Source organism: Garra rufa, chromosome 20 (genome assembly GCF_049309525.1).
Source record: "Garra rufa chromosome 20, GarRuf1.0, whole genome shotgun sequence".
NCBI classification, from domain to species: Eukaryota; Metazoa; Chordata; class Actinopteri; order Cypriniformes; family Cyprinidae; genus Garra; species Garra rufa.
This window is the reverse complement of record NC_133380.1, coordinates 34,758,230-34,780,501: the sequence shown is the minus strand read 5'-3', so window position 1 is coordinate 34,780,501 and position 22,272 is coordinate 34,758,230. Positions and strand designations below refer to the sequence as shown.

General features: G+C 37.9%; 1 protein-coding gene across 1 annotated transcript in view; it reads right to left on the bottom strand.

The window, feature by feature from the left end:
* Window positions 1–20,859: 20,859 nt before the first annotated feature.
* Window positions 20,860–22,272, bottom strand: part of LOC141293692 (WD repeat-containing protein 18) — a 61,446-nt gene continuing 60,033 nt past the window's right edge. The window contains exon 6 of the mRNA XM_073825745.1: window positions 20,860–21,293. Coding sequence (XP_073681846.1) covers window positions 21,165–21,293 — 129 coding nt within the window. The 3' untranslated portion in view covers window positions 20,860–21,164. The remainder of the gene's footprint in view (window positions 21,294–22,272) is intronic.

The following is a 22,272-nucleotide window of genomic DNA, read 5'->3' as shown; positions in this document are numbered from 1 at the left end:
TATAAGAGACATACTTTGCATTATTTTAAGCCATACAAGTCTTAGTACCCAGGATTCCCTTTAAAACTATATCTACAATATGTAGGTTCATACTGTAAAGGTTAGTTAAAGGTGCAGTGTGTAGATTTTTGCGGCATCTAGCGGTGAGGTTGTGAATTGCAACCAACGGCTCCCGTCCACCGCTCACCCCTGCCTTTACAGAAGCTACGGTGGCCCACACGGGATTAAGATGTCGTCGTTTTAGACAGCAAAGAGTAATGAGGTTTCTTTTAAAACATAAATTAAGGAATTATATTTACTTAATAATTCAATAAAACGATTTTATTGTGAATATTACAGTTACTTGTTCATCATTGTGTCAGTGTTTTTCCGCTAGAACAACAGTGATGAAACGCGATCTGTAGAGCAGTTTGTCCGTTTAGGGCTACTGTAGAAACAATACGGCGACTTCCATGTGAGGGGACCCGCGGTGTATGTAGATATAAACTGATAATTCTAAGGTAATAAAAACATAATGATTCATTAAGTAAGGCCTTTATACACCCCTGAAAACATAGTTATGTATACTATACTGCATTTCTGTCTAGAGATCATCTTAAATATTACACATTGCACCTTTAAGGATCCCAGAAAAGTTCTTCTGTCGCATTGCTCCAAAAACCTTAATATTTGAATTTCAGTGTAACTGTAAAATTAACAACTGCAGGTGACAGAGATAAATTACCTCAGATAATCCACCAGAATCTAAAGGTTGGATGGCCAGGCATCCACATTTGTAAAAAGACCCCATTTCTTGAGTTTCTTGAGTTTTGAGGTGAAGCAGAACCCCATCTTACCCTTCTGTTTTCTGTCAGAGAATCGTGACAATGCAGTAAGGCGGTCAGCTTTTAAATGTCATGCTGCCGTTTCAACATTCCTGAGACGTCCGCGGTTCCACATGAGCGTGAAATGTAACAGGGTATGAAGGGGGGTGCTTTGTACACTCTTCAAGCCAGGTGACTGAAGCAAGGAGAATCACAAATCTTCAAAGCTTATGAAAAGAAAGGGGATTTTCCACAAATGCCACCATGTTTAAATGACCCAAGCAGTTCTTTGGGGACGACAGATGTAGATGATGGTTTTTAAGTGAATTGACATGCAAATGCTTTTTAGCGCCTACAATGCAGTAAGTTACTTCACTGGTAGCCTATCAAGCTGTGTAATGTCAAGGTCAATTTATCATTCACAATGCATGAATGATTCAAAATACAGTAAGGGATGTCACTATTGTCATATACCTCTGCAAGAAATAAACACATTGCTTTTGCTGAATCGCCTATGCTGGATGAGTGCCGCTCGCAGCCTATTCATTATCCTCTCAGATTGCACCGAATGTTCTTTCTCTCTTTCCCGCTCTGTTTGAAAACTCTCATTCACTGCGCATCTGTCAGATTCTTCCATCCTTAATAAACAACCTGTCAGATGGTTGAACCACCTCAGGTATTTAGGAGCCTTGAGAATTTGGGAAGCAATCATGAATATGCTGCAATATACAAACTGGGTTATTCAGTATCAGCATATGGTTTGTTCAGAAAATGTCCTGAAATGTGTTCAGTCAACTAATACACATGAATGTCATTGTATTAGACTAATATCAAAACAAACAGATTTTACTGGAAAGATAGTAAGCATGTAGACACTTTCAATTAAAAATATTTCACAAATAGAGGGTTTGGTCAGTTACCCCGGATGCACGACCATACTGGCGATGTAAACAACAGCATGGATTGCACGGTTAATGTACTAATGAATACGTTGTTCTGCTAAGTTTTGCTGTCTAAACCATGGAAAAAACATGTGAAAGCTGCTAAATCATATAGAGAAGGACTTAGTAAGCAGGAAAGGGCACAATATTTTGACAAACTAAAGTTAATAGGCGGCAAAGATATGCACGAGCAGTATTAAGATATTAGCCTAATATTTTACCTGCCTGACTGAAAATGATAAGAACAAACACAAATGTTATCAAGATTCTTGCTCTGGAAATCCTGGTTCAGTTTGGCAAACCACAAACACCTTTTGTTCCTCAGACAGTTCTTTGCACTCTTCTTGATTTGTTTTTTGCAGTCTATAGTACTCCAAATGTTTTTTCTGGTCTGACCACTTAGTACAGCCCAAAACATGACAATCACTGATGATTTTCAGCAGCAATAATCAGCAAAATATACGAGTTTCATTCGGTTCAGTGGCCTTGTTTACATTCAGTGCCGCCAATATGGCCGACATGTTGTGAAAACACTTTATACAAACAATTTGCATTTGTCAAAAAGTAAAATCACCTTTGTACCTTGGCAGTTCACTAAAAGTAATTAAAAAATGGTTTAGAAAAGCGTTTGTTTGCAAATACCACTTTGTTTGATATTGCAACAAAAAGTATTCTCCTTCATAAAATTACGGTTGAACCACTGGTGTCACATGGACTATTTAGTTGATGTTTTTGGTACCTTTCTGGACCTCCAACGTGGTAGGATCCTTTCTGTCTATGGAGGGTCAGAGAGCTCTTGGATTTCATCAAAAATATCTTAATTTGTGTTCTGAAGATGAACAAAGTGCTTATGGGTTTGGAACAACATGTGAGTAATTAATGACAGAAATTTAATTTTTGGGTGAACTATCCCTTTCATTTTTATTGTGTCCTGTTATGATCTGAACTCCAATATCTCCTTACTGCTGAGGTAATTTCAGAAATGTTCCCTTTGTTTGTGTTGATGCAGTAGTTCATTTAAAAGTTAACTGTATCTTCTCCCTCCGGCCTTTCATTTAAAAGCAGCAGCGAGGCACAGTAGTTCTCGTCCTTTGGGCATACACTTCATTTAACACCCAAACCTTTTACCCTTAAAAACAAACCTCCCTTCTCTCACTTGTCTGATTTCAGCCAATCACCTAAAATCGGATTTCAGTCCTCAGTGAAACTAGATTGGGGCCAGAGGAGTTTGACGCAGATCTCAGTAATGTGAACTTGTTAGCAGGTCTCTGCCTCATTACGTGGGAGCCTAACAAGACACAAACCATGAGACCAAAAAGGTCTAGACACCTGGACACCCGTGACTGCGGCAAAAACCTATGGAGATAAAGGGTAAGCCCAAAATAATGAGCCACGCGGGAAACAAAGTTAGCACAAATAAGACCAGCCTCTGAAATGTCAATGCAGGTGTTGGAGATAGAGACAAATCTTTAAATGCTCTAATTTCACATTTCATTTAAACCAGTTGTCTACTTCATTTTAGCTTGTTTTGCCTCCTCAAGTTTTTTTCTCCTGTAAATGTGAGATGCTCAAATTTTCAGCAGGCTTCTCATTTTCTCAGCCTACGTTTTAGATCTCTCTACTGTCATCTTCCACTTTTTTATAGCGCTACGACACTCTTTTTCATTTCTCAATTCATTCTGTTTATCTTTCTATTTTAGGAAAGACTTTGGTTAAGAAATATAATATTCAGATATTTGGAGTCTATTGTTGGGTATAATAGTGTTTCTGTAATTTCAGTCAGACCGGCTCATGCTCGAGTGCACCTTTTCAAATATGTCACAAGACATTAAAATATTAACCTTCAGAAATGATTATACCCACAGCTAAAGGCTGATGTATGGGTTGTCAGTGGGGTCTTTATAAAACATTGGAACTTGAAACAGGGTTATTATAGTTAAGGCTAAAACCATAGAAAACATTTTTTGTTACTTGAATTTACATATACAGTGCTTTGCGAAAGTATTCAAACCCCTTCATTTTTTTCATGTTTTGTTATGTTGCAGCTCCACGTCAATCTTCACTCCATACACTATAATGACAAAGTAAAAAACATGTTTGTAACAACATTGCAAATTTATCAGAAATAAAAAAAAACTAAAATTATTCCATAGCATAAGTATTTATACCCTTTTCTGGGACACTAAAATTTTGCTCAGGAGCATTCATACTGCTTATAGATGTGGCAACCTGTGGCAAATTCAATTAAGTGGGTATGATTTGGAAAGGCACAAACTCTCAATAAAAGGTCTAACATCTGAAAATGCATATCAGAGCAAAAACCAAGCCCTGAGGACAAAAGAACTGCCTTTAGAGCTCAGAGACAGGATTGCGTCAAGATCTGGGGAAGAGTTCAGAAAAAAATTCTGCTGCATTGAAGATTCACAGAAGCACGTAGCCTCCATTATCCATAATGGAAGAAGTTTGGAACAACCAGAACTCTTCCTACAGCTGGCCTCCTGGCCAAACTGAGCAATTGATGGAGAAGGGCTTTGGTTAGAGTCGTGACCAAGATCCTGATGGTCACTCTAGTTGAGCTTCATGGTCATATGTGGAGATAGGAGAAACTTACAGAAGGACAAACATTATGCAACACTCCACCAATCTGGTCTTTATGGTGGTGTGGCCAAACTCAATCATCTCCTCAGTGAAGACACATGAAAACCAACAGCAAAGCACTAAAAGAACCCTCAGATTGTGAGAAACCAGATTCTGTATTCTGATGAACCTCAATTCCAAGCATTATGTTTGAAGGAAACCAAGCACTGCATAGTAACATCTCAAACGTAAAGTATGGAGGTAGCAGCCTCATGCTATGGGGCTGTTTTTCAGCAGAAGGGACTGAAAGAAAGCTCAACACAGTAAAATATCGAGATAGCCTTAATGAAAACCCAGCCCAGAGCATTCAGGACCTCAGACTGGCCAAAAGGTTCATATTCCAACAGGACAATGACCCTAGGTACACAGCAAGAGTGGCTTATAAACAACTTTGTGAATGTCCTTGAGTGGCCCATCCACAGCCTGGGTTTGAACCCAATTAAACATTTCTGGAGAAACTTGAAAATGTGCGTCTGCCCTTATCCAAGCTGACAGAACTTGACAGGTGAAGAGGTGAGGAGAAGAATGGCAGATAATTGCCAGATGCAGATGTGCAAAGCTTGTTGCATTATACCCAAAAAGACTTGAGGCTGTAAAGGTGTTTAAACTAAGCATCACTTTAAGGGTATGAATATTTATGCAATGTACTTATTTCAGTTGTATAATTTTAATAAATTTGCAAAGTTGTCACAAATCAGTTTTTTTACTTTGTCATTATGGTGTATGGAGTGTAGATTGATGTAGAAAAAAAGTTATTTATAGCAGTTGAAACTTGAAACAACTGTTCTTTCTGGTCCTCAATTCTGATTGCCTGAGAGGAGTGCAATATTCTAGTGATAACAGAACTCCAACCGTTTCACCATTTGTGTTACTCCGCTTGCGAGTGTCATGGACGGACGCCCAAATCCAATTTTATTAATAATACTGTTTTTATGTTACGGAATGTAGTTTTAAAAGTTTTTTAGGCGAGAATATACTTATTTAGACTTCAAATATGTGTTTTGTTAAAAAAGATAACATGTATTTGAAAATTTGCTTTAAAGTTTCCCAAGATGTGAAATCCAGAGCGTCAAAAAACACAAAAAACACTGGCAAAAATTTAAAATCTCGACCCCATTGAGTCGTCAGCCCGTCCTCCACCATGGCTCCTCCCTCCGTTGGCTCCACCGTGGGCCATCATCATGGCTGTGGTCTGGGTCCTGCTAGGTTCCTCCTGCTTCGAGTCCCTCCTGTTTCCTCCCTGGCTCCTCCCACTGTCGTCGCCCCCTTGGACTGTCTTGTTTGCCATTTGGACTTTTGTTTTGGTCCCCCTCCTTGGGTTGCGTCCTCCGCCGAAGCCCCCTCCCTCATGGACTGTTTTTCTGGTTTTCCGCCCCTCTTGTCTGTTTTGTTTTTGTTTTTCTACGGCGCGAGGACGTGCCTATTCGGAGGGGGGCGTAATGTCACAGTTCTGTCAGTTTATGTCTTTGGTTTCTCCTGTTGTCTCCCCCTGTTGATCTGTGTCATTTGGTTTAGCCCATCATTACTGTGATTCCCTGCACCTGTCCTTGTAATTAGCACACCCTTTATAAGTCTGTTTGTTTCTTGAGTTCTCTGTCGGTCTTTATTCGTTTATGTTGTCAACGTGTGTGGAAATTTTCCTGTGCCTGTTCATCAGAAGATTATATTAAAATAGTGATTATTGTGTACCTCTCGTCCGTCCAGCACGTTACACCCATAACAATAAATTAAAACTGTAATTATATCTCAAGATATTAAAATAACACTGACTTGAAATTAACTTAAACAAAAACCTAAACATTCCCATTCAGAAGATTGAGTCTTGCCGACCTATTCCACTCACTTCCTGTGCTTTTGACACGCATTATAAAAGATAAATCTGACCAGCAACGAAACCACATTCACTCTCTCTTCACCGGCCTCTTGTAAATGTCACAGTAGGATTCTGGCTGGAGAATTCCCGTCACGATCAGGCCGCACTGTAAGAAACTCAACTAAAGCGTAGTAGAACAGGTGGATTTGTCTCTTTTGAGCTCCAGAGGAGTCTGGATTAACCCCTTTATTATACAGTATATTCACATCCCACTGCGCTGCCCAAACCGCTGAACCACACAGTAAACTCACCATGCGGTGAACACCACACCATTTACCGCATTCACTCATACGATAACATTCATTCATTTATTGTCCATCCAAAGCCTGCTTTCGATAGAAGTCTCTTATGTTCACCAAGGCTGCTTTAATCAAAAATGCAGTATAAACCGTCATATTGTGAAGTATCAGTTTTAACAGCAGTCTTAGACTCATCATGAGACCATTAACCAAGCCTCATGGGTCGTTTGCTCTACACCAGCTATGCATAATCCACTTTATGGAAGTTTTTTTTTTTATTCAATTTTAAGAGTCAGAAATAAAACAGACATCTGAAATGTTGTGATAAAATATTCCCCTGAAATACCCCTATAAATGCCAAAAATAGGCAGAGTCTGAAAAGACAGAATGGACTGCGAGAGTTTGGACTGAAGTGTCCTCTGGTCCTGACTGTATTTCAGACCTTTGGCGGAAATAAAATCTTTTATGTATCCTAAGTAATAACATTATTCCTATCTAATTCCTATCCTGATTTTTCATAACATTAATACGAGTACCTTGACTCATTAATAGCAGGCTTTCTCAAACATCTTTTATAAGGCCGCTTCACCGTTTGTATCACTCCACTTGCCGAAGTTGCCGTATTTCTCACAGTGAGTGTAATGGCAGACACCCAAAACCACTATAATTAAAAAAAAAATACTGTTGTGTGTCATGTAATGTAGTTTTAAGAGCTTTTTAGAGCTTGTTTGGACTTCAGATATGCAGTTTGTTAATAAAGATAACGTCTATTTGAAAATTTGCTTCAACATTTTCAGACATGAGAGCTCCAGATTGTCAGCGACTTTTAAGGTGACTCTTGTTGCTGTTTATTACATATTATTATTCAATAAACAATATTTTATAATAATAATTGTAGTATCTGATAATAGTGTTTAGTATTAAGAAATGGTTTGTGTGTTCATGATTACTTTGGTCATATTGTTCCACCATTAGATGGCAAAACAAGACAGTTTTTACGAAGTAGGAAAGACTTTTATACTGAAAAAACACTATTTTAAACTAAGGTTATGTTTAGTTTCAACAACAGCTTGACGCAGCTGACAAATGCTCTGAGCAGCGCTGTCTTCAGAAATCACTCTTAACAGATGAAAGGATAATAACGTTACGACAAAGATAACGCTTTCCTCAGCGGATATTCAAACTAATGTTTATTGTTAATATGAGACTGAGCTGAAAAATTAATGCTGTATCAGATGCAGTTAATCACACTACATTTATTTGCAATACTTTATGAGAAGAGTTTGTGCACCCTTTTATAGCATATTAAATATTTTTGCTTTTTTTCATTTTTTTTGGCTTTGAATCAAATGTTGCAATGGTATGCAATGGTTCATTTCAGACCCGGTTGGTTTGGCTCAATGTTTTTTTATTTTTATTTTTTTTTATTGTAGTTTTATTTATTTTAGTACATGAATTTAAGGTACATGAAAATGTGAAATGCTGCCTTGGCAGCTACTTAACTACAACCCTGATTTGATGTATCAAAATGTGCATTAAAAATGTTTTATCAAGACTTGAAAGTAGGGCTGTCAGTAAAGATTATTTTGGTACTTGAGTAATCGGTCGGTTATTCTGATTATGATTTTTAAATTGGTTTAAAACATCATGCAGGCTTGGAAAATGGTCTAATAATGCATTTCACGGATTCTCGTCTGTGGAATGCGCCCCTTCTGGTATTTTGCCAGTTACTCTACACGGAACAATGCAATGCAATCAAGGATTTTTCAAAATCGAGTACTCAATTAAATCAAAGAATCGTGACACCTGTACTTACAAGTGAAAAAAATAGCTCATATTCAGTGGTAACCTGTGTTTATTTACTGCAAAAGGACATCAGTTCCATTACCTTTTTTGCTTTATATATATTTTTTTTTTTGCTTACTTGTTTACCAGAAAACATTGATATATGGATTTGGAGACTACATGACATTTAGTGTTTCAAAGAAAGAGCACAAGACAGACTTCTACTTAACACATGGAAGCAAATCCGCTAAATCTCTTGACATTAAATAAGCGAAGTTTGTAAATAAGTACACAAGCTGGCATTGAAATGAGCGCTCTGCTTGAAAGGGAAACAGCTCTCGGTGGTATAAACACAAGCGCTGGCTGTTTTCTCCTCACATCGTCTTCAGCCCTCACATGCAGCTGTGACAAATTTCCCAGCAGCCCAGATGGGTCATCTCACCGCAACATTAGCAGTTTAACAGAGGCAGTTTAAATTATTCACGTCCTTCTTGAGAACATGTTGAAATTCGAGGGCTGTATTTGCATAGGACATTCAAAAAACATTTCATTTGGTCAGCAAGCAGAAACAAGTGGAGACCAAAGAGAATTGAAGTATTCTGCAGCGCTGATGACAAATATGCTGAATGACAGCTGCATGAAGCTCCACAACAATCAACACAGATTTGAGTGCTATAACCATTGAGCGATAATGTAATCAAGACTTGAGCATACTGCTCTTTTCATTAGGGATAAGTTCAATAATCATTGGCTCATGTGTCACACCACTGACAAGCGAATGGCCATACAGTGAGCCAATGGGGTCAAAAACAGAACTTTTTTTAAAACATCTTTTGTGTTTCACAGAATAAAGAAAATCTTAGAATGACGTGCGGGTAATATTAAATGTCAGAATTTTCACTTTGGGGTGAACTACTCATTTAATAGCCTTAATAGCATTGTACTGTTAAGGCACTTTTAAAAGCTTGTGTCAGAGCACATTTCAACATATCAAAACCACATCTGATGATCTGGAAAATATTTAACTAAGCTATTCAACTGAATATTTGAGTATATGATCTCTAGGTAGAAAAATTAAATGATAAAAATACAGTATATCATATGCAGTGAATAATATATGATATATAGGTTACCAAAGAGACAACAAGTTCTTTGAATGAAGATAATCACAGAGTGACGATAAAACAGCCATATCGACAGTTCGACAGAAACAACAACGGAGTGTCTTTAAAAACGCTTTTGTGTGAACTACATTCTTTCCACCACAGACTTAAATCTTAGTTTGACAGTTTAACAGCTGAGCCCAAGCCTCTGCTACTAATTCAAAAAAGTCGCTTTAGAACTAGTAACGAAGAAATTTATTTATTTAATTAATTTTTGCTTCAAGTTGCTTCATTGAAAGCTTATTGTATTACTGTATTAAAAGCTCACTGTATTATGTAGAGAATTATGAGAGAGAGAGATGGACTGGGCGAGTGTGATTAGCTGCATCTCATACAGCATTCATTCTTCAGCTCAATCTCATATTCACAATTAAAATTAGTTTGAATGTCCGCTGAGGAAAGTTATCTTTATCGCATTATTCTTTCATCTGTTAAAAGTGATTTATGATTACAGCACTGCTCAGGGCTGTAATCATAAGATATATTTATAATCATAAGATATATTTTGTTTTGGGTAAATCTAACAGGTAGTCTTTGGTCTCACTTAACTTTTATTTGTTCCAGAACAAATAGTTTTGGAAAAAATCTCATCATGTTTATGACGATTCACTGCTGTATATCAGAGTGCTATCTTTGTACGTTTAACTGAATTGCCTAGCAACTTTTATGATGACTGTTGTTGTTGTTTAGTAAATAATATTATTCATTAAATAATATTTTATATAAATAATAGTATTTAAAAGTGTTTAGTAGTGAGAAACGACACGTGCGTTTGTGATGGTTATTTTAGTTACATTGTTCCGCCTTTAGATAGTGACAAGAGACTGTTTTACGAGTCAGCAGTAAAGACTTTTATACTGAAAAATAAACACATTCGAAGCGGAAGTTATTTTTTGTTTCAACACCAGCTTGACGCAGCTAACAAATGCACTAAGCAGCGCTGTTTTCAGAAATCACCCTTAACAGATGAAAAGATATTAACGTTACGACAAAGATAACGCTTTCCTCAGCAGACATTCAAACTAATGCTTCATCGTAAATATGAAGAATTAATGCTGTATCAGATGCAGGTAATCATGATCGCTCATCTCTTTCTCACAATACTCTAAGTACCACACAAAACACAGTAAGCTTTTAATACAGTAATACAATAAGCTTTCAATAACTTTCCTTCGTTGCTAGTTCTAAAGTGATGTTTTGGAATTAGTAAAGGAGGCTTGAGCTCAGCTGTTAAACTGTCAATTTTAGATTTGAATCTGTGGTGGAAGGAAGCAGTTCTGCATAAAAGAGGGCTTTTAAAGACATTCCTTTGCTATTTTATGTATTTACACACTTGTGCCGTCAAACTGGTGTATAAACACAATATCACGAGTAGACGTGAGATATGGCTGTATATCAGCATGTTGTGATTACCTACAGCCGAATCACACCAGTGCCGATATACAGCCATATCTCACGTCTACTCGTGTGTGTATATATATATATATATATATATATATATATATATACATATACATATGTGTGTGTGAAACAGTCAATGGGGACCAACAATTCTTTGGTTACCCACATTCTTCAAAAAATCTTCTTTTGTGTTCAACAGAAGAAATAAACTCATACAGATATGCAACAAACTTTCATTGTTTGCTGGAACTATCCCTTTAAAGAAACACACAGAGCTGAGAGAGCAGGTGTTTCACGTCACACACTCAAAGCTCACCTTTCCTTCTCAACCACAGCAACAAAATAAGCTCTTAAGAAGCTGTTCCTCCATGAGCCGCCTGCTTACAATGCTTCCCGCAGCTGAGGGCTACAGAACGACTCTGTCAAGGTGAGGGAATGAGTTTCCACACGATGATTGGAGCGCGCGCACGTGTGTGTGTGCGGCTAAGGAACTGTTTCTCCCTCTTGTGAGCAGGAACAGCTGAAGTAGAACAATCTTCAAAGAGGAAGTGCTGAGAGGTAGTTGTAATTGTTATCAGTGGTCGCTTCCTCTCGCTCTCTCTGTCGGTCTCTCCATCCTAAGACGATGATACTCAGATGGGTCTTATCTGCATCACATGGTCTAATTGAGTTAACTAGATAGAAATCAAGCATTCTCTGCATTCACAACAGCATGCCGCTGGAATGCTGATGACTTTCCCCCACTCTTTTCTTGTTGATTTATTTATTTATTTGACTTTATAAAGGCTAGATGATTTCCTCTTTAAGATTCTGCGGATGTTTCCAGAATGTTAATCCTGGGAGACGTCTGGGAGGGTCACAGCGAGGGCAGCTTTACTCTCCTGTAACAAGGGATGGGAAATAAGCCGCTGTGCAGGGGAAAGGTGTTTATGAAGTTTGTGCAAAGCAGAGGAGAGACACACGTGGAGGGAGCCGGATCGAAAGTGTCATTTGAACAAGTACACGGTGTGAACATGGCTAATCTGATCTTTCTGGCCAGCAGCAAATGACAAGACAATAACCTTGCTGACAGCTGCCGAATGTACAGCAGATTCACTGAAAATGACCACATGTTTCAGGTTTGTGTGTTTAACTGAATGGGACAGAAGTTCAGAGCAAAGATCAATAACTGTTTTCTGATGATAAAGTCCATAAGAGTCTGAACTCTCCATCACTTAAATGTAAACATTCACATTATCTAAGACATTTGTTTAACGCAGAAAAAATGTAAATAAATAAATGTTTTTTAATGCTGAGCATTTTGTGAAAAAAAACACCTTAATTGTTCAGCACTGTTTTGCTGACATTTCCCCCCTTGAAAAATAAATGTTAGGAATTTACATTTTACTAAGCACGCCAAAAGCAATATTGCAGTTATCTATCAAACTATAAGATTTGGATTTCTGTTCAATCCTGTTATGCTTTGACATTTTCGCTTTATATATTAATTGTGTGATTTGCATTTTAGAGAGCACACCAAAAACTGAGCGATATTACAGCTATCCATCCAATAAGTATATAATTTCCTAATTTAAGTAACAGGGTTGAACTAAAGTAACACTTGAATGTTAGTAACAATTAAAAAACCACACACACTTGCAATTTGTAAGAAATTCTATACCTTTTGAATAGATAGCTGCAGCTTCGCTCAGTTTTGGTGTGCTTTCTAAAATGTAAATCGCACAATATATAAGACTATAATTTCAGAGCATAAGAGGGTTGAACAAAAAGTAAAATGAAGAATTTTCTCACAAATTGCAAGTGTTTTTTTATTGTTACTAATAATTAAGTTTTACTTTAGTTCAACCCTGTCACTTATATTAGGAAATTATATACTTATTGGATAGATAGCTGCAGTATCGCTTAGTTTTGGTGTGCTCTCTAAAATGTAAATCGCACAATATATAAGACTATAATTTCAGAGCATAAGAGGGTTGAACAAAAAGTAAAACGAAGAATTTTCTCACAAATTGCAAGTGTTTTTTTATTGTTACTAACAATTAAGTGTTACTTTAGTTCAACCCTGTGACTTAAATAGGAAATTATATACTCAGGGTTTCTGCAGATATGAACAAGTGAAATTTAAGACTTTTTAAGACCTTTTTAATACCACCTTATATGAAATTTAAGACCGAAACCTGTAATGGAAATAGATATTATATTACATGCATATATGTAATATTTAATGTGTTTAATGTAAAAAGTAAACGCAATTTCATGGCTGTCATAAATTAAATTTATTACTACGATATACAGTGAACTTTTCATATCAGCAGATACTATTCCACACAAAATATCCCCATAAAAGTTCCACTAGAAATATCTGATGTAAAAAAAAAATTCTGAAGCAATATTTTCATCAGTGCTCTATTAGCTTTTACATCTTAAATCTGCATATTTGATTTACCTTTATAAAGGCCTTTTTTTTTACTTTTGAAATGTATGCATTACCTTTGAAATTTATTTAATGAATTTATCAATAAATTCTAAATGGCTGTTAGCAGTGAGATTACATAATTTACACTGCAAAATTAAAAGTGAGATTAATGTTTTAAATACATTTATTGATTTATAAATATATAAATTAGAAATGTTGGGTGTGGAGGCATACTTTTAAACACACTAAACTACCAGCAGGTGGCGGTAAGTCACTTCATGAGCGAGTTATTTCGACTGATTCGAGCAAAACGCTGAATCATAGCAAAACGTTGCTAGGAGAATGCTTCTGCTAATGTTGCATATTGTCTAATATGTAAGTAACTACTTGACTAACTACTTTTTTATTGAGCTAAAATTAATGTAACATTTGTAATTGTGAGAATTTTTAGCAAAAAGCTCACTTGGTATATTACTGAACTATATCATGTTATAAATAAACTATACATTTGAAATTTTTACCTCAGTGTGTTTCTTTAGAGTGCTGTTACATTCATTTGTTTTAAAGTATGTCACAAATAGACCAGAAATACACTATCCATTATCAATTTCTGTTTACGTTGAATGTATTAAAATATGAATCTTTCTTGCCTTTGGATGCTTCACTAGTTGTTTTTGTCACTTCAGTTTTAATCAGGCGGTTTGTTCGGTCGGGCAAGTAAAAAAAAAAACACATTTTAAAAGTATTTCGAAGGCTGGCGGTCAGCTAGCTCGACCTATATTTATTATTATTATTGATAACATTATATACAGAAAAAGGTAGTTTGACCTGTATTCTGCTACTGCGATTCTGTCAGTAACTTCCGCAGGGGGAGAAAAAAATCTAGTTGTTAGCAACTGGCCTTAGCCAAGCCCTATATTCAGTTTTTTTCAAGCTAAGTATCGCTAAACTTGCACTTCCCCATAGCTAAAAAGTTAAATCCATTTTACTTCTGCGGTACAATCCGAGAGAGACTCGCGGCAATATCAGAAAGCTGATTGGCTATTGCATGCTGGTCTCATTTGTAGTTTAAATACAGCAAATTATATTTGGAATAGTGAAATAAAGAACTACAACACCACGGAAACAACAAAAAGAGAATTTAAATGAGCATTAGAGGTAGCGTCACATGGACATCGGAAAAATAAGACCTGTGCAAAATTATTTAAGACCTAGAACAGCGAATTTAAGACTTTTTAAGGCCTAAAATTTTGATTTTTAAATTTGAGACTTTTTAAGACTTTTTAAGACCCCGCGGAAACCCTGATACTTATTTATGTTTTGATTATGTTTTGGCACGATCTCTAAAATGAAAATCACACAATTAACATAAGGCAAAAATGGCAGCTTAACGGGGTTGAACAGAAAGACAAATTAAGAAATTTCACTAACACTAACACTAGAATACTGTTTCTTTCTTACTGCATTACTAATATGGAAAATGTTGAAGAACTAACCGGTAATTATTCATTAACACTTAACTCACTACTGTTAACTACTAAGGAAGATGTGGTAACTAATCAGTATGTAATACAATTTTATGATTGTGTTAAGTAACAGTTAGATAATCATTAACTAATGTATTCCTGCATACCTCCTGAAGAACTAATATTAATTATCTACTAGCTAAGGTTCAAGAAAAATAAGTATGAAATTAGTACTGAACAGATATATGCAAATGTTTTGTTGGCTTCCTTCGGTCTCGGGAGACAATGGAGTATATCTGTGCCTTGGTTAGTCTTTTGTAGTAGTATTGCAGTGCCTGCTATGACTGAACAGTCCAATACGGGAGTTTATTTTATTGCACTTGCACAGGTAAAGACTGAGACTGTTGCTGTGGGACCTGATTTCTCTCTCTCTCTCTCTCTCTCTCTCTCTCTCTCTCTCTCTCTCTCTCGTCTACACTGCCTCTTTTCCTCCCACTGGTTTTCTCTCTTTCTCTCGCTCAACTCTATGCTGGTCCTTACAGCGAGTCGCCACCTGGCACGATCTAAGATGATGGCTTCCTAGTCTACGGGGTTCAAACCTCCAGCTTTCAGGCCTCACTTACAGACATCTTTATATCGAAGCGCTGGTCTTCCAGTTGGTCTTGTGCCAGAGGCAAACTCACCATACATGATGTCTTTTGGAATCCGACCATCCTGCATGCGACAGACATGACCGAGCAAGCGGAGATGCCTTTTGGAAAGGAGTGCATGCATGCTAAGGGTTTTTGCCTGTGTTAGCACTTCGGTATTTGGGGCACGGTCCTTCCAGGTGATGCCCAAGATTCTCCTCAGTCAGCGTATATGGAAAGAGTTGAGTCTGCGCTCTTGTTGGATGTACAAACTCCATGTCTCACTGCTGTAGAGAAGAGTGCTAAGGACACAGGCCTGGTACACTATGATTTTAGTGTTGATGGTAAGCATGCTGTTGTTCCACACTCTCTTAGTCAGACGGGCCATTGCGACTGATGTCTTGCCTATTCTGGAGCTCAATTCATTGTACAGAGAGAGGTTTGAGATGATGGAGCCAAGGTATGTAAAGTTCTCCATTACCTCGAGGGTGTATTTGCCGATACTGATACTGCTGACATCCTGGCCCAAGACTTTTGTTTTTGCTAGACTGATGGTCAGCTCAAACTCATCAGCGGCACGAGCAAAGCTGTTAACAAGATGCTGTAGTGCTTCCTCGGTGTGGGCAATCAGGGCAGCATCATCAGCAAATAGCAGCTCCTTGATCAGGACCCTGCGCACCTTCATCTTTGCACGCAAATGTGCAAGGTTGTAGAGGTTGCCATCACTCATTGTATGGATGAAAACACTACCTTCTGATTGACTGAAGGTGTGGTGAAACAGCAGGGAGAAAAAGATGGCAAAAAATGTGGGGGCAAGAACACAGCCTTGCTTCACGCCGCCTCGGATTGGAAAAGGTTCTGAAGATGAGCCATCGTACTGACCGGTACCTTTCATTTGATCGTGAAAGGACGCTATTACCTTCAGAAGCTTGGGGGGACATCCAATCCTGTGCAAAAGGGTGAAGAGACCTTCTCTACTGACCAAGTCAAAGGCCTTGGTTAGCCCCTTAGCATTCCAAGGTTCCAACCGTGGAACGTTTTGCATTGAGTTAAGTTTGACAGGAATGCTAAGGGGTTAAATCGATGAAAGTGATATAAAGTGGCAGTCTTTGCTCCCTGCATTTCTCCTGCAACTGTCTCAGTGAAAAGATCATGTCAACTGTTGATCTCTGAGGTCTAAAGCCGTTGTGTCCTCTGGATAAATGCGTTTAGTGCCACGCATGCAAAGACCTTCCCCAGAGTGCTCAGCAGGGAGATGCCGCGCTAGTTGTTACAATCGCTGCAATCTCCCTTGTTTTTATAGAGCGTGATAATGTTGGCATCACACATGTCCTGAGGAACTGCTCTCTCTTCCCAACACTAAAGCAAAAGTTCAAGGAGGTGGTTGGGAAGGTCACTCATTTTACCAGCCGCCTTAAGGACCTCCGATGGAATACCGTCCTTGCCTGGAGCTTTGCCACATGCCAAGGAGTCAATGGCCTTGCTTAGTTCATCTAGAGTGGGCGAAGTATCAAGTTTATCCATCACTGGCAGGGGGGTGATTCTCTCCACTGCAGTATTAGTGTTGGTGTTCTCTCTTGAGTACAGCTGTCGGTAATGCTCTGCCCATCTCTCCATCTGCTTGCCTCGCTCTTTAATAATTTCTCCAGTGGTGGACCTCAGAAGGGCGATCTTAATAGTACCTGGGCCAAATGCTATCTTTATGCCTTCGTACATGGCCCGGATGTTTCCACAGTCAGAAGAGAGCTGGATGTTCTTACAGAGATTGAGCCAATGCAGCCAATATCTTCTCTGAAGGTTTGCACTTATAACCTAGCAGTGCAATATGTTTGGCTGTGATGACTGGTTCGAATTTAATTATTCCTGCTTCAAACTAGTCGGGGTTTTTCTTCTCCTCTTGCCAAAAGTTGCTATAGCTGAGTTATAGATGGAATCACGAATGTGACTACACCTCTCTTCTGCATTATTTTCTGGGCAGTCCTTTAGGGCCTCTTCAATAGCACTAGCAAAACACGTGCAAACTTGTGGGGCTGATGTCAGGGCTGTATTAATACGTGGAGTTGTAGACCCACTTGGGGTAAAGACGTACCTTGCTACCAACCAAAGAATGGTCAGAGTCACAATCGGCACTGTGATAAGTCGGGGTAATGAGAAAGCATTTCAGCAGGGGTCTTCTAGTTATGATGAGATCCAACTGGTGCCAGTAATGTGATTTGGGGTGACACCAGGACACTCGATGGCAAGGTTTGGTCGAAAAGAATGTGTTTGTGATACACAGATCATGGTATGAACAAAATTCATGCAAATAGTCACCATAATAATCAGGTTGTGGCCCACAAATCAAGTACCTAATAAAAAGTACAGATACCCCAATAAAATATTACTCCAGTAAAATTATAAATAGGCCTATTCATTTTCAAAATTACTTGAGTAAAAGGACATGTACCAAATACTACTACAGTAGCAACTTTGTTACAGTCCACTACTACTATTATTAGCCTATAATGGAAATGAAATAAGGAAAGGAATGGTGATGTCTGGCCAAGTATGGTGATCCATACTCGGAATTTGTGCTCTGCATTTAACCCATCCATGTGCACACACACAGTAGTGAACACACTGTGAATGAACACACACCCGGAGCAGTGGGCAGCCATATTGCTATTGCTATTGCTGTGGTGCCCGGGGAGCAGTTAGGGGTTCAGTGCCTTGCTCAAGGGTCTCACCTCAGTCGTGGTATTGAAGGTGGAAGAAGGCGCTGGACATTCACTCCCCCCACCGACCATGATTATGATTCGAGTCAAAATGATGTAGTAATTATTATTTACTAATAGTTTTACTTTAGATACTGCTTCAGATTCTATGTATTTCCTGCGGAATTATCTGATAATTATTTATTAATTACTAAAGGGTTCACTATATTTTCACTTTAGAATAGGCATACTGTTTCAGGTTCAAAACAGGTCCTGCAGAATTATTTGATTATTATTATACAGTGAGGCCTGAAATTATTCATACCCCTGGCAAATTCTGACTTAAAGTTACTTTTATTCATCCAACAAGTTTTTTTTTTTTTTGGAAATGATACAGGCTTATCCCAAAAGATAATATGACAATGTACAAAAGGCACCATTGTGGAAAAAAAATATTTCCTAGCTTTTATTTACATTTGAACAAAAAGTGGTATGTCCAAAATGTATTCATACCCTTTGCAAACTGTCACAGTCTATGGAAAAAATCCAAAGTTCTATACCATTCCACAGAGTTCAAGATGTTCTAAAGCATCCTAATTACCCTAATTCATTGGGAACTGCTGTTTCAATCAACTCAACAGGTGAAAAACAGAAGCTCTCTGCTGTTGGTTTGTGGACAGTCATGGCTAAGACAAAGGAGCTCACTGAGGACCTGCGGCTGCGCATTGTGGCTGCTCACAAGTCAGGAAAGAGCTATAAGACCATATCTAAATGTTCTGAAGTTCCAGTGGCTACTATGCAAAGTATTATTAAAAAATACAAGATGTTCTGCACTGTGAAAAATCTCAGAGGATGTGGTTGGAAGCCAAAAGTGACACCTGTGCTGGTCAGGAGGATAGTGAGAGAGGTAAAAAAGAATCCAAGGATCACCATCAAGGCCATCCTGATGAATCTGGGCTCTGCTGGTGGCAACATCTCAAGGCAGACAGTCAAACAGACACTGCACACTGCTGGGTTTTCACGGACGCAGACCAAGGAGGACAACACTTATTCAGATAAGGCACACAAAAGCCCGCTTGGCCTTTGCAAATGCTCATCTGGACAAAGACGACGACTTCTGGTCTTCTGTTTTATGGTCTTCTGAAACAAAAATTTCATTGTTTGGCCACAATGATGTAGCCTTCATTCGGCGTAAAAAAAGGAGAAGCCTTCAACCCTAAGAACACCATCTTCACTGTCAAACATGGTGGTGGGAACAAATGTTTTGGGGGTGTTTTTCAGCCGGTGGACCAGGGAACCTAATCACAGTAAACGGCACCATGAAAAAGGAGCAATACATCAAAATTCTCAACAACAACATCAGGCAGTCTGCAGAGAAACTTGGCCTTGGGCACCAGTGGACATTTCAGCATGACAACGACCCAAAACACACAGCAAAAGTGGTGAAAAAATGGTTAGCAGACAAAAACATTAACGTTTTGCAGTGGCCCAGCCAGAGTCCTGACTTAAATCCAATAGAGAATCTGTGGAGGGAGCTAAAGATCAGGGTGATGGCAAGGAGACCCTCCAACCTGAAAGAGTTGGAGCTCATGGCTAAAGATGAATGGGCAAAAATACCAGTGGAGACATGCAAAAAGCTGGTCAGCAATTATAGGAAGCATTTGATTGCTGTAATAGCCAATAAAAGCTTTTCTATTGATTATTGAGTATGGTATGAATAATTTTGGACATGCCACTTTATGTTCAAATGTAAATAAAAGATTGGTAATATTTTTTTCCACAGTGATCCCTCTTGTACATCGTCTTTTCTTTTGGGAGAAGCCTGTGTTATTTCCGGTAAACAAAAAAACTTGCTGGTTGAATAAAAGTAACTTTAAGTCAGAATTTGCCAGGGGTATGAATAATTTTGGACTTGACTGTACATGACAGTAGTGAGTTAAGTGTTAATGAATAATTACCTGTTAGTTCTTCAATAATTCCTTATTAGTTATGCAGTAAGTAAGAAGCAGTATTCTAAAGTGTTACCGAAATTTCTTAATTTGGCTTTCTGTTCAACCCTGTTATGCTGTCATTTTCGCCTTATATATTGTGTGATTTTCATTTTAGAGAGCATGCCAAAACAGATACTGCAGCTATCTGTCCAATATTTATATAATTTCCTAATTTAAGTGACAGGGTTGAACTAAAGTAACATTTAAATGTTAGTAACAATTAAAAAAAAAACCACACAAACACACTTGCAATTTGAAATAAATTCTTGATCGGTTCACCCGTTATGCTCTGACAATTTTGCCTTATATACTAATTGTGTGATTTACATTTCAGAGAGCACACCAAAACTGAGCGATACTGCAGCTATGCAATAAGTATATAGTTTCCTAATATAAGTGACAGGGTTGAACTAAAGTAACAGTTAAATGTTAGTATCAATAAAAAAACACTTGCAATTTGTGAGAAAATACTTCGTTTTACTTTGGTTGAACCCTGTTATGCTCTGACATTATCGTCTTATATACGGTGTGATTTACATTTTAGAGAGCACACCAAAACCGAGCGATGTTGCAGCTATCTATCCAATAATTATATAATTTCCTAATTTAAATGACAGGGTTGAGTTAAATTAACACTTAAACGTTAGTAGCAATTAAAAAAAAGCTTGAAATTTCTAAGGGGAAAGAAAAAAAAATCCTCTATGTAGGTTATTCAGACTTCAGAAAAGTTTTCTTTTTTTAATGAACTGTGCCTTACGTGCTGGTTGGAATGATAATAAAGAGGCTGAAAAGTAATTCAAAGGTCACATGGGTGAATTTTTTTGGCAACTTTTTTAATGAAGTGTACAGGTCAAAATTGTTATAACATAGACAGCAAATACTTCAAGTTTAGGCCTACAATAATACAAAAAGTAAATGTCACCACATAAACATACTAGAAATATACCCCCGGTCTTTGAACTTATGTTGAGATGGGATGTGAAAAATAAAATCCTGAGTTCAGGATATAAAAATAGGGCAGGAGAGAACAGTTGGTATTTTTCAGTCCATTTTATGCATTTTCCTCTCCTGTTGTTCTCACACTGATCTGACTGTTCTGAGGACCTGATCTGCAGCTGACAGCTCTTCTAGTTGGGTTTGGTCAGGAGCTGAGTAGAGAACTCATACAGATCTTTATTGATCTTCTTCAGGGTCTTCACCTCCTCCTCCAGCTCAGACACTCGTACCTTAGTGTTCTCCCCATCACCAAACACACTCTGACAAAGAGAGAACAGAAACACACTTATCATACAGACAGAGTTCCCACATCTTCATGACTTTCACATGACCCTTCCAGTCTTTCATGATTACAGGAGAAGTATACCTATTTTGTAGTAACTGTAAGAATAGATATTCATTTGTATGTGAGTCACCAATCTTCAGAAGGAACAGATTTAAACGAACTTATTATTGTACAAATTTCTCCAATAACACTCAATGGACAAACTGACATTATCACAGTGGGCAAAAGGAACATTTTAGCAAGGTATTTTAGAGCAAAAACGAGAAACTACAGACATTTCCATGATTTTTCCATGACCTTTGTGAATGACCTCAGGTTATATTATATCATATTATAATAAATAGTGAAGTATTATTAGAGGCCAAGCACCGAAGGTGCTCTTCCATTTCTTCTGCTCTAAAGTCTATGGCAGCCCATAGAACCACTTGTGAAAAAGTTGTGTAGTTTGGCACACAGATAAAAGACAGTCTCAACATTAACCATAGCAATTTTGGAGTCTCTAACTCTCGGTTTGTCTGATTTTCACCAAAATTGGCTCAGATCATCTTTAGACCATGCTGGCAAAAAGTTATGGAATTGAAGTTGATTAGTCAAACTGTTCTCAAAAAACGTGCAAACGAATTCGACAGAGCACGCAAAAAATGGACGTGAAGCTATATCTCCACAACATTTAGCCGTATTGAGACCAAACTTGGCGTTTGTTATAACAACCATGATCTAAGGCTACCTGCATAGTTTCAGGAGATTTTTGCCTATAACTTCTTAATGGTCTGGCCAAAAATCACAAAACTTTTCTCTTTAGATTTGGTGGAGCATGCAGTCTCGAACCAATTTTCCCTACCATGTCGAACCATACCATGTCAGCCATTTTAGGTGTTGGCCATTTGAATTTTGTCGTAAAATACTATATTTTACAAATACGTTGGCGTATCGTTATGAAATTCGGTTTGCGT